At 35.6% G+C, this 11,892-nt stretch overlaps 2 protein-coding genes across 2 annotated transcripts; both read right to left on the reverse strand.

The window, feature by feature from the left end:
• Positions 1-693: 693 nt before the first annotated feature.
• Positions 694-1,691, reverse strand: LOC130653708 (testin-like). Its single transcript, XM_057456224.1, has 2 exons — positions 1,650-1,691; positions 694-1,476 (listed from the first exon to the last, which is right to left on the reverse strand). Exons 1-2 carry the CDS (start codon positions 1,689-1,691, stop codon positions 1,129-1,131), a joined length of 390 nt encoding a protein of 129 aa, XP_057312207.1. The 3' UTR covers positions 694-1,128.
• Positions 1,692-7,584: 5,893 nt separating this feature from the next.
• LOC130654680 (testin-like) lies at positions 7,585-11,817 on the reverse strand. Its single transcript, XM_057457296.1, has 7 exons — positions 11,650-11,817; positions 9,856-9,909; positions 9,617-9,699; positions 9,150-9,522; positions 8,838-9,029; positions 8,542-8,754; positions 7,585-8,080 (listed from the first exon to the last, which is right to left on the reverse strand). The coding sequence occupies exons 1-7, from the start codon at positions 11,671-11,673 to the stop codon at positions 7,733-7,735; spliced, it is 1,287 nt and encodes a 428-aa protein (XP_057313279.1). The 5' UTR covers positions 11,674-11,817; the 3' UTR covers positions 7,585-7,732.
• Between the last annotated feature and the right edge of the window lie 75 nt (positions 11,818-11,892).

Raw genomic sequence — 11,892 nt, forward strand, 5'->3', positions numbered from 1 at the left:
GTTTTTTATTCGAGGCCTTTCTGGTCAAAGTCATTTCTCACATGAGTTCAAAAGGGGATCGGACGATTTTGGAGATGTCAGCGGTGGTGAAGACGATTTAGAATTTCTTGCACCCATCTTAACAGTCCAGTAACTTAGAATAAACAGTATTACCTTTATAGTTATTTATATATGTTGTTACCAAGGATACACACCAGAATTTTGCAATATAAAATCATTACTAGTACCGATTGCATCTTTCTCCAAAAAAAATCGACACTTTTAGCTCATGAGCATTATAAATTAGACCGTTTACATGATGCTTGAAGTGAACTCAACCCAATTTAAATAGACCGGGTGATTTATATAAAAAATTACCAAAAATGCATAAAAACCAGTCGAATTTAGGCTGCTTTTTTAACATTTAAAGGACAATAAATTTTTAATACGACAAGTAAATTTAAAATATACTAGTCGTTAGCCCGTGGAAAATCCACGGGTTCGCCCGTCCTTTTTATACCGCATTGCGTGCTTCTCGCTATTGCGCAGCTAAGCTATACCATTTTGCGTGACAGACGGACGGACGGACGGACTGACTGACGGACGGACGGACGGACGGACGGACGGACGGACGGACGGACGGATGGACGGACGGACGGACGGACGGACGGACGGACGGACGGACGGACGGACGGACTAACGGACGGACGGACTGACGGACGGACGGACGGACGGACGGACGTATACGGGCTTTATAATATAGATTACTCTTTCTTTTCTTCTCTCTGCAAATTTTATACATTCAAGCAAGTCTTTTTTAAAAGAATGACTTTCACTAACACTGAATGGCCGCACAAAATACCCTGAAAACCACATGAATTATGAACTTTGGGACCTAAAATTGCCACAATACGTTTTTATAGATTCCACTGTCTAGGACCCTCCCAGCTGCTGCCAAAGAAGGTGTGTACACCTTCAAAGAATAAAAAAAGAAGAATGAATCCGGTAATGATCAATATGGATAAAACTATTAGTAGATTGGATTATATAAGAGTTTTACAAAAATACCAACATTCTAATGTTAATTTCATCGTAGTAGCCCCTAAAACAAGGTTAGGCAATTATATGTTCTCGTATTCTATATTGTGACTATTGGTTACTTATTGAACAAGCTTCAGAACAAAACATCTTCTTATTCTCTACAACAAAAGTTATATCTTCTAATATTTTCCGACATTGCTGACAAGAAAAACACGACGAATCGATGTGCCAACTCATGTTGTCCAACACAAATCTTTCACTGTCCACGTCTATCGGTAAATCACAAGCGAAACACCGTTCGGCAACGCTGTCATGGTAACAAGGTAAGCAATATGGCTGCTGAAAAACTGATACATAGTTGCAGTTTCCTAATTGTTTGTTGCATTCGAAGCAGGTAAAATGACGTTGATGCCAATTTGCGTTGTCAGCATTTGTGTATTCCTTTGAAAATATGAGCTATAAAAATTTTTTTGGAAAATCAGCTATGCAACACAATCTCGTCCCTAAGACATTTTGTCTCTTATCGGCACTGCGCTTATTGTCGCCGTCCGATACCCAAATAAACCTGGGATTGAGGTTGCTATGCATCTATCACTGCTCGCTGCCATCTTTGAAATAACAATCTTTACATTCTGAAATAACTTATCTCGGAATACTATTTCGTTCGGCATTTTACCATTATCATGATATACGAAGGTAAACTGAGTAATATGTCGAGGCAATAATCGAAGCAAGGAGTCATCGAATGTTAGTTGCGTAATTTTATTTTTGAAGCACGTTTGCTCAGGATCTGTACATACTTTGATGAAAGTCGAAATACTTTCAAACCAACCTCGCGTTGAAATGGATTTGGTTCATCAAAACCACGGAGTCTTGGTACCAAATGGTTTCAATGCCAGTGTTTGATGTTTCGTGTGAAAGCATTTTAAGATGTGGGAACAGCCGCAACAGAGGCCGTTTTTCAGTTCCAAAAAAATCTGTACCATGCTTCGATTTAATTTTAAGTCGTCTCACGTTATGGCTTAAATAATGTGTGTAAATTTCTATGCCATCTACCATTATACACTCGTTCCGATATGTACAAAGCGAGGTTTTCATTTTTTTACCATCCCCAACAGTTAAAGCAACGAGTGTAAATATGTACTCCTTACACCATTCTTCCACACCTAATAATTGCTCTGCTGTTAAAGATTCACATGTAATTGTTTGTCCATTTGCATACACTCTTTCCCATTTTGGCGAAAACTTGGAGTCGGTGTCTTCATCAATAAATTTGCATCGACATTTGGATTTTTTACTACATGATGATGGCCTAGGAAATTGATTGATTGATATATGTCCAATAAAAAATTATTCATATGAACGCTAAAGAAGCATATACAACATAGAACGAAACAGAGAAAGTATATCTTTGCTGCCATGTCATCACAACGCTGCCATTTTATTACAACGATAACTAACTGATAATATGTTAAAACTTTAAAGTCTATTATTGACATTGCGATTTGTTTGTTCATCGGCTCACTGAAGATGTGATTACCAAGATGAATTCTCTCCTCGCCTTCAGAACAAAAATACCTATTTGAAAGCACTCAAAATAGACGTCCTATCATAATTTTTTTTTAAAAAAAGAAATGACTTGATTTTAATAATGTTAAAGATGATCTTTGTAGAAAAATATGAGGAGAATTGCACCTGAATAGAAATTTGAAAATGTCGGTGTTTTTTTTTTACTTTGTTAAATGTTCAGGTTCAACATTTTGAAACTCAGTTTTTTTGGAATAAAATCAAAACAAATAGGATTTACTTTTTAAGACCCTCGAAATTTTCCCGTAATTTTGAGGAGTCCGTTGGAAATGAATATTCCAAAAACATTACTTCTTTAATTTAGCTAACAACTAAAGCACGTAGTTGCTAAAATTGTTTAAAACCACTCAGAAATCTTCTTAGATACCTGAATTCTCGAGAACCAAGTCGAAGAGCACTTTTAAAAGATTTATTCCAGCGGAAACTTTCGATGTATTTGAAAATTATTTTTCTACTGATTAATAGAAGATTTACGGTAGCATAGAATGAATTAGTAGCTTAGACTTTTCTGAGAACATATATTACACCAATTAAAATCTATAATATCGGAAGAAAGAGCATTTAAAGAAAAGAAATTCCATAACATGGAAGTTAGAAATTTGCGAGATATTAAATATATTTTCAGAAGGAATAAAAACGTATCACTGTAAATGACATGATACACAAAAATCTAACAAATTAATTATATACTTAAATAATATAAGAACTAGTTTTAATGACGTTTTTTCATTTGAAACTAAACTTTCAAAACACAATAGGAATGTTGTTTTAATAATGCACGCGTTATATCATTCTGGAATTGACAAGCGTTGATCGACTAAATTAACATTAGACTCTAGGAAAAGAGAAATCGAATGGATAAAAGAAAACAATAACTTTTGGAATCATAACAAATTGTACAATATTTTGTACAATTAAGAAATAATTGTACGATCGGGAACCAATCAGATTCGAGTAATGAATAGATGTTGTGTATTAAATACAAAACAACACGAAATAAAGCTTTTAAATTGTTGCTTTCCTAATCAACTCTTTATAAATCATTATACTCAATAATAATTCATCATCAATTTCGGCATTGTGTCGAAAACTTCGTTGGGCCTTATATATACGTCTAGTGGCAGAATTTCAAATTTGTCAAATGAAATGTTTCTAGAGCGTACAGTCTTAAGATAGTTACCCTTGAAATATTTTTGCCCTGAAGGAATAACGTGCCCCCAAGTGTCGGAAATTGCATCATTTGAAACTCCTTTCTCCCGAAATTTTCAGAAAATAAAGGGGTTCAGCACTATATCTGTATTTCGAAGATGAATTGCACGTATCTGTTGGGCAACTGAAGAGTTTTGTCTTGTCGTTGTACGATATATGGACTTTCTTTGTTTCTTGAAAGTATCCTTTAGTTCTTTCATGTTTATTCCTATTGAATTTCGTTGAAAATGTTTTCTCACAGGTGTCCTTACGACAAGGAAAAACCATCTTTCACCGTCAATGTTTTTTGTCCGTTGTTTTCTTCAAAAGTATCAAAACAAGTCTTCTTCTGAAACCACGCTACGTGTGATAATTAAACGCTTTCTTTTATTTAACCTAACATTTAATATTTTATTAAGTTTTTAATTATCAATTTTTATTTGACGCTCTTTTTAATGACGGCTAAGTAAGGTGTGAGATGATAAGACTGCATAGTCTTCTACTTACTCCTGCCATTTTATTCTACGTACGTGATACAGTTATGTATATATATATCCCAATGTAGAAATTTATGCTTGTACTTATGTGTATGTTGAACTTGTATCTGTAATTTTAAAATAGTTGTATGTAAATTTCTTTTGGCGAAAAAAAATAAAAAAAATTTCAAGTTCGAATTCGAATGTTTAGAAAAAAGTTCGAAAATTTAAAACATTCGAAATTCAAACGAGAGAGTTTTTTATAAGAGTTTCTCTAGGAGGAAGAACAGATTATTTTGACGAATATTTCTTCGTATAAATGCTCCCATTATATTTTTTAATTCACATTTTTTGTATGCTTTCAGCTTCATTAATCAATTTGAGTGGATAAATTTTTTGAAATAATAAGGAGCTAGCAAGGAATTATAATTCCAAATTTTAAGAGCCTTTTTTACCTTTATTTTAGAATATTTCATCCCAGGAAGCTCCAAATAACTTTTTTTTTTCATTGCTGTGACGTATCTTAATGGAGGCTACGCTGCTAATTACTAACATTTTATTCAAAAACCACTAGTCATATGTTAGAATCGAAGGCAGACACCAATTTACGTTGGAAATTTTAGACCATTGTATGTTTTATGGAATAATTCATTACTAAAGTGCTCCAATGGAATAACATTTCATTTGTGACTCTACAAACCTTTCTCAATTAGGATAATTTAAAATAGTATGAATTTTCCTGAAGGGCACTTTAATACGCTAAATATTTTTAATTTTTTAGGAATATCTATTCCAAATGTGCTTTTTTTCGTCTTTAACCTGCAGAAAAGCGAAATGGAATACAAACTTCCCTTCGTGTTAAATTTGAACGTACAAGTATTTCAAATTCAAAAGATATGGTCCTTGGAATTTTTCATCAATTTTTTTAAGGGATTTTTTTATTCCTTAATTGCTCCAAACTTTAAGTATCAGTATCTTGTGAACGGTATATACGTTTAGCTCCGGGTAGAAGAAAATGGAATTTTTAATCCTTTCTGCCTCTGAAACTCTACATACTGAGTGAGCTGCCTAATTAAATTACCGTCAAATTTGGTCTCGAAAAAAAAGCCCTCAAACTGAACATTTGGCAAAGTAAAAAAAAACAACACACTTACAAAAAAGTCATAAAAAACGTACACCATCTTTTCCAGGGCTTTTATCGAAAATAAAAAGTGAAAACGTCCCTGGAGACTAGGTTGTTGCTTTTCGTAAAGACAAGGAACTCTTCGAAAAGTAAGAGATGTAAAAGTACCAGTTTTATTATGAGCAGAGTCCTCAAAGAAAAAAAAGTTTCAAGTGTATCTTGATGGATATTTGAACATTAGAAAGTAAATTATTATTCAGCCAGCTCCTTTATTATCTCTCGGAGGAAGACAAGACACTTTTTTAGTTTATATTTATTTAATTAGGCGTTTTATATTATTTGTATATATATTCCGCTGCAAGCTAATCGTACTATACAGAAGACTTGATAATGGGTGTACTGAACACCCGAAACGTTGTTAAAAAGGTTGTTTTTACTTCCTATGTACCGACTACCTTACACTTGAAAAACAGAAACCATTACAACTGCCCTTTAGTTAATTTTGTTTATCTATCGTTTTCTGCTGTCATTTTAATTTTTTTGTACACTCCAATCAAGTTTCGAAGTTTCTAACTCTTAATTTTTTTATTTGTTTGAAAATCTGTTTAACTGTTTCTACTTCCGAATGCAACGTATTTCTTTCACAATATCTCCCCTGCAACCCCTGCATTACACTTAAAGGGATTATGTTCCGATTATGTCGGTAAGATTTTATCCTAATATCAGACTGCTTTTATAAACAACACAACGTTTTGGATAAGGTTTAATAAGTTTCTGTATTTCACAAGTTTAGCTGTTGCTTAATGGTTGCCTGTTTACTTAAAAGACCAAATTCACGTGGTTTTTCTGCACGGCTTAGCTGGAGCCTCAATCGACTTTTTAATATAAGTTTGGTGCATGGAACTTATTTAACTGTTAGAACAAGGAATATCTGAAAAATTACAACTATTTTGTTGTTTGGGATTCTGTTGCAGCTCTGTTTTTTATTCGAGGCCTTTCTGGTCAAAGTCATTTCTCACATGAGTTCAAAAGGGGATCGGACGATTTTGGAGATGTCAGCGGTGGTGAAGACGATTTAGAATTTCTTGCACCCATCTTAAAAGTCCAGTAACTTAGAATAAACAGTATTACCTTTATAGTTATTTATATATGTTGTTACCAAGGATACACACCAGAATTTTGCAATATAAAATCATTACTAGTACCGATTGCATCTTTCTCCAAAAAAAATCGACACTTTTAGCTCATGAGCATTATAAATTAGACCGTTTACATGATGCTTGAAGTGAACTCAACCCAATTTAAATAGACCGGGTGATTTATATAAAAAATTACCAAAAATGCATAAAAACCAGTCGAATTTAGGCTGCTTTTTTAACATTTAAAGGACAATAAATTTTTAATACGACAAGTAAATTTAAAATATACTAGTCGTTAGCCCGTGGAAAATCCACGGGTTCGCCCGTCCTTTTTATACCGCATTGCGTGCTTCTCGCTATTGCGCAGCTAAGCTATACCATTTTGCGTGACAGACGGACGGACGGACGGACGGACGGACGGACTGACTGACTGACGGACGGACGGACGGACGGACGGACGGACGGACGGACGGACGGACGGACGGACGGACGGACGGACGGACGGACGGACGGACGGACGGACGGACGGACGGACGGACGGACGGACGGACGGACGGACGGACGGACGGACGGACGGACGGACGGACGGACGGACGGACGGACGGACGGACGGACGGACGGACGGACGGACGGACGGACGGACGGACGGACGGACGGACGGACGGACGGACGGACGGACGGACGGACGGACGGACGGACGGACGGACGGACGGACGGACGGACGGACGGACGGACGGACTAACGGACGGACGGACGGACTGACGGACGGACGGACGGACGGACGGACGGACGTATACGGGCTTTATAATATAGATTACTCTTTCTTTTCTTCTCTCTGCAAATTTTATACATTCAAGCAAGTCTTTTTTAAAAGAATGACTTTCACTAACACTGAATGGCCGCACAAAATACCCTGAAAACCACATGAATTATGAACTTTGGGACCTAAAATTGCCACAATACGTTTTTATAGATTCCACTGTCTAGGACCCTCCCAGCTGCTGCCAAAGAAGGTGTGTACACCTTCAAAGAATAAAAAAAGAAGAATGAATCCGGTAATGATCAATATGGATAAAACTATTAGTAGATTGGATTATATAAGAGTTTTACAAAAATACCAACATTCTAATGTTAATTTCATCGTAGTAGCCCCTAAAACAAGGTTAGGCAATTATATGTTCTCGTATTCTATATTGTGACTATTGGTTACTTATTGAACAAGCATCAGAACAAAACACCTTCTTATTCTCTACAACAAAAGTTATATCTTCTAATATTTTCCGACATTGCTGACAAGAAAAACACGACGAATCGATGTGCCAACTCATGTTGTCCAACACAAATCTTTCACTGTCCACGTCTATCGGTAAATCACAAGCGAAACACCGTTCGGCAACGCTGTCATGGTAACAAGGTAAGCAATATGGCTGCTGAAAAACTGATACATAGTTGCAGTTTCCTAATTGTTTGTTGCATTCGAAGCAGGTAAAATGACGTTGATGCCAATTTGCGTTGTCAGCATTTGTGTATTCCTTTGAAAATATGAGCTATAAAAATTTTTTTGGAAAATCAGCTATGCAACACAATCTCGTCCCTAAGACATTTTGTCTCTTATCGGCACTGCGCTTATTGTCGCCGTCCGATACCCAAATAAACCTGGGATTGAGGTTGCTATGCAACGGTAAAACAAACCAACAACTACAACAATTTCAGTAAAAGTAATATTTGATACAAACAATAATTTATCTGAAGGTGTTTTATTTTCGCAAATTTTTGCGAATCATTTTAACATGAATCGCAAAAATTATTCTTTGCGAAATGCATTTTTTATGGAGCTGGCAAAAATTAAATCAAGTTTACGCGATACTGTTGGTGAACTAATAAATTTCCATATGCATAAAGGTCGCTTGTTTTTTGGCCTTTGTGGCATCACTCTCACCATAAAGTTTTAAAATATTGTGGAGCGCTTATTTAATTAGAATCGACATTTTGACAAAACAAGACCTACCTCGTCGCAAGCTTTGCATCGTGCTTTAAATATTTCTCCATAATGTCGACCACAATAGATTTTGTTTTCATGACAAAAGTATATCTCGTCTATCAATTTCTGGCTACAAGAGATGCACTTAAAACACGCAGGATGCCAAGCTTTGTCTGGAAGTCGCTCAGCAAATATAAACAGGTCTTGTGGCGGTATAGGAAAGGCACAAAAATCGCACGTCTAACAGAAATAGTGAAAAATAAATTTCAAAAAATTCTACTAGATTAAAGCTTATTCTTTCAAAGTAAAAAAAGGGACCTTACATATTCTGTCATTGAAATGTTTCTTTTTTCAACTGCTTTTCCAATTGCATATTCGGTGACTTGTTTTGAAAAGAGCAGAAGTTCCTCTCTTTCATCGTCACTCAGTTCATAACAGTACGACGAGTCAAAATCCTGTGCAGGAATCTGTCCGGCCAGCTGTCTCTGCTTACTTGCCATGTTTTCTGGCGACACCTTTATAGGAAAAAACATATTTTTCACGAATTGGAGAAACATTGTTCTCAGGGTCTCTTTTCTAAACATTACAATTGAAATTAGGATGGATGGACCTGATTAATGGAGAAGTTCCTGTACCTTACAAGCATTTTGAACTCGGGCATAGCAATTATTGTTATTTTCATCTACATCAATCTGAGCTTGGCAGGATTTTCGGCGACGACTTTTTTTCTGATAGCGTCCAATTTTGACTTCTGTTTCTTTTTGAAACGATTCGTAGGGTTGAAGAATTTCTGGTTCAATTTTAGAATAGATTGGTTTTTGCTTATTTCTTCGAAATTCTTTTGTAAGTGGATGTGCTTCCAACGTCTCATCGTCCTCGCTGCTGTATTCGACGGACGACAAATCGTCTGTAGAATTAAGTAGGTTATACACAATCTCTTCGTGAGTGTTTTTGTTCACCTCTATGTCATGGTCTTCAAACTTGCAACCACAATTTTTGCATACCTTTCTAAAAGACAAAAAATTTAACTCCACGACTCCCAGATTTACCCATTTAGAGATTGCCAGTGGATAAACACACGATAACAAAAATCTATCCCTACCTCCAGAAATGAAAATCCAAACCTTCGCATGAGTTACACTTTAAGCACGAACTTCCAACTCCTTCATCTTGTATAAGAGTTTTCTGTATATAAAAAAGACGGCTTAAACATCATAGTGTTGGGGGTATAGTAATGATTGGACATTAAACATTCACTATTTAGCCTACACGTGGAACATTTCCGATCACGCACTGTATTCACCTTTATTTGTGTTAAGATATACTATACGTGGGTGGTACCTTTGATTTTTCTTCACTGTACGAGCCATACACCAACTTGGCCAGCAGCGGAACCTGGAAATGAATTTACTGTTAAAACATACTGCCTATTATTAAAACTTTTTATTTAAATGCTTTTTCTGCTTCCCCTCCCCCCTCCCCCCTCCCCCTCCCCTCTCCCCCCTCCCTGTTGTATTAACTTCGGGAGAATACCATTTTAGGGGTTGAAATTTAGTGACTTGTCATCATTTAACAGATAGGCAGAAAAAAATGGGAAAGAAAATTTGTTGTTGTTGTTGTTCAAATATCCTTTTCAGCACTTCTGCAGTCATATTTTAGTTTTTTCTTGCTTATAACAAGTCATTTTTACTTCAACATTTGCAGCCATTTTTTTATCCCAAAGATTATGTTCCACCGTTTTAGCCTTGTTACAGGATTGGAAATATTATGATATGACGTCATCCAAATTTATTTTTGATCCTGTTTTTTCTTATGTGCTAACAAATATTTATGCCACATTTTGCGGCAATGCGATGTCTTCTTTGTCACTTTTGGAAGTGGTCTTTTTTATTTTGACTGATTCGCGAAAGTTTATTGACCTGAATAAGAACGCAACAATTAATATTAACGAAATAGTGCTTGGTCAGCATTTCAAATGTAAAAAAGATCCAATGTTAATTAAAGTTCTAAAAATAAAATTTAGCATGGGAAATAATATTTCTTTTATTGTCTCATGTTTTTCCAAAATAGAAACACAAAGTTTGTCTGTCAATATTTGCATAAGATAAACAAATTTCAGTACAATACAGCTCATTTTTATTTAAGAAATTTATTTGATTTTCAATTTCTTATACATTAAAATTATCACATATCTGACTTTGAATTGAAGTATTTAAATTTATCGTATTTGCGTTTTTAGGAAAGCTTTTTATCTCTCAAGCAACTACAGCCCCGGACATAACTTAGTGCAAAAGGCGCACACGAACTCCGAAGTTGTCGAAGTTCACTTGTGAATGTTAACAGCAGACTTGGATGTTAGGTTAAAACGTACTAATTTTTACTGACAGCAGCGTACCCTAATTCCCAGATTATTTGGACTTTTACGTGTCGTGAAGGGAAATTACTCCATAATGCGGACATTGTGGAAAGGGCAGCTAGCGCATGACGACGGTGAATCTACCTACACTCTTTAGCCAAGTGATGCAGTTTAGCGATTTTGAGAAATAGCGAAAAACGACCTTTTGCAAAAAGTGTCTTGGATTGCAGTGTTTTCTATAACTGAATTATAAAACTAGTCTTTAAAAAAACGAACGTTAATTATTATTACAATTCCAAGCCTCGTTTTGTTATATCAACATATTCTGTTCAAGTTTTAAAAACTCTAAGGAGTCTGGGGCAGTGGTTATCTTTTTAGCAAAAACAACAAACAAACCAACATTTTGTTTAAAAGAGAAATAAGCAGTCGGAAAGTTGCATAATTCATTAATAATGGTAAGATTACTTATTTGAAAAGGTGGGTGATCATATTCAGCTGGTGGTGGGTGGGGGTTGGTTTTGGTGGTGCCTAATCAATGCAAATGTAATGCGCGCAAAATATTATAGAAAATGATTACAATTGATGTCTTTAAAACAAAAATACAAAATCTTTGCAAATACAAGGTTGGTTCGGAATTTTTATTCAAAATCCTAAAATGTTACAAATACTGCTGTTTTAACAGACTTAGCTCATTAAATGGCAGCTTACCAAAAACGGTATTCAAATTCACAACAGGGTACGAAAAACCAGAATTCACCATAAAATTAATATTCACTTACTTGAGTGGGCTCGTCATTTAACATGGTTTTGCAATCGATAAAAAAAGTCAGCTGCTTGTAGCGGCTTTGTCGCCTTAAACCGCAAGCAGTCTCAGCATTTGGATTTAACAATAACTGTAATCACACGCTCCCCCTTTGGTCTTTACTTAGACTTACATATAAGGATTTGTTTCTCAAGCACAGCTAAACCGTAGGAGGGACTGCTCATACTCTTGATAAAATAAACATGTATTTTTTGTAACT

Source organism: Hydractinia symbiolongicarpus, chromosome 8 (assembly GCF_029227915.1).
Source record: "Hydractinia symbiolongicarpus strain clone_291-10 chromosome 8, HSymV2.1, whole genome shotgun sequence".
Classification (NCBI taxonomy): domain Eukaryota; kingdom Metazoa; phylum Cnidaria; class Hydrozoa; order Anthoathecata; family Hydractiniidae; genus Hydractinia; species Hydractinia symbiolongicarpus.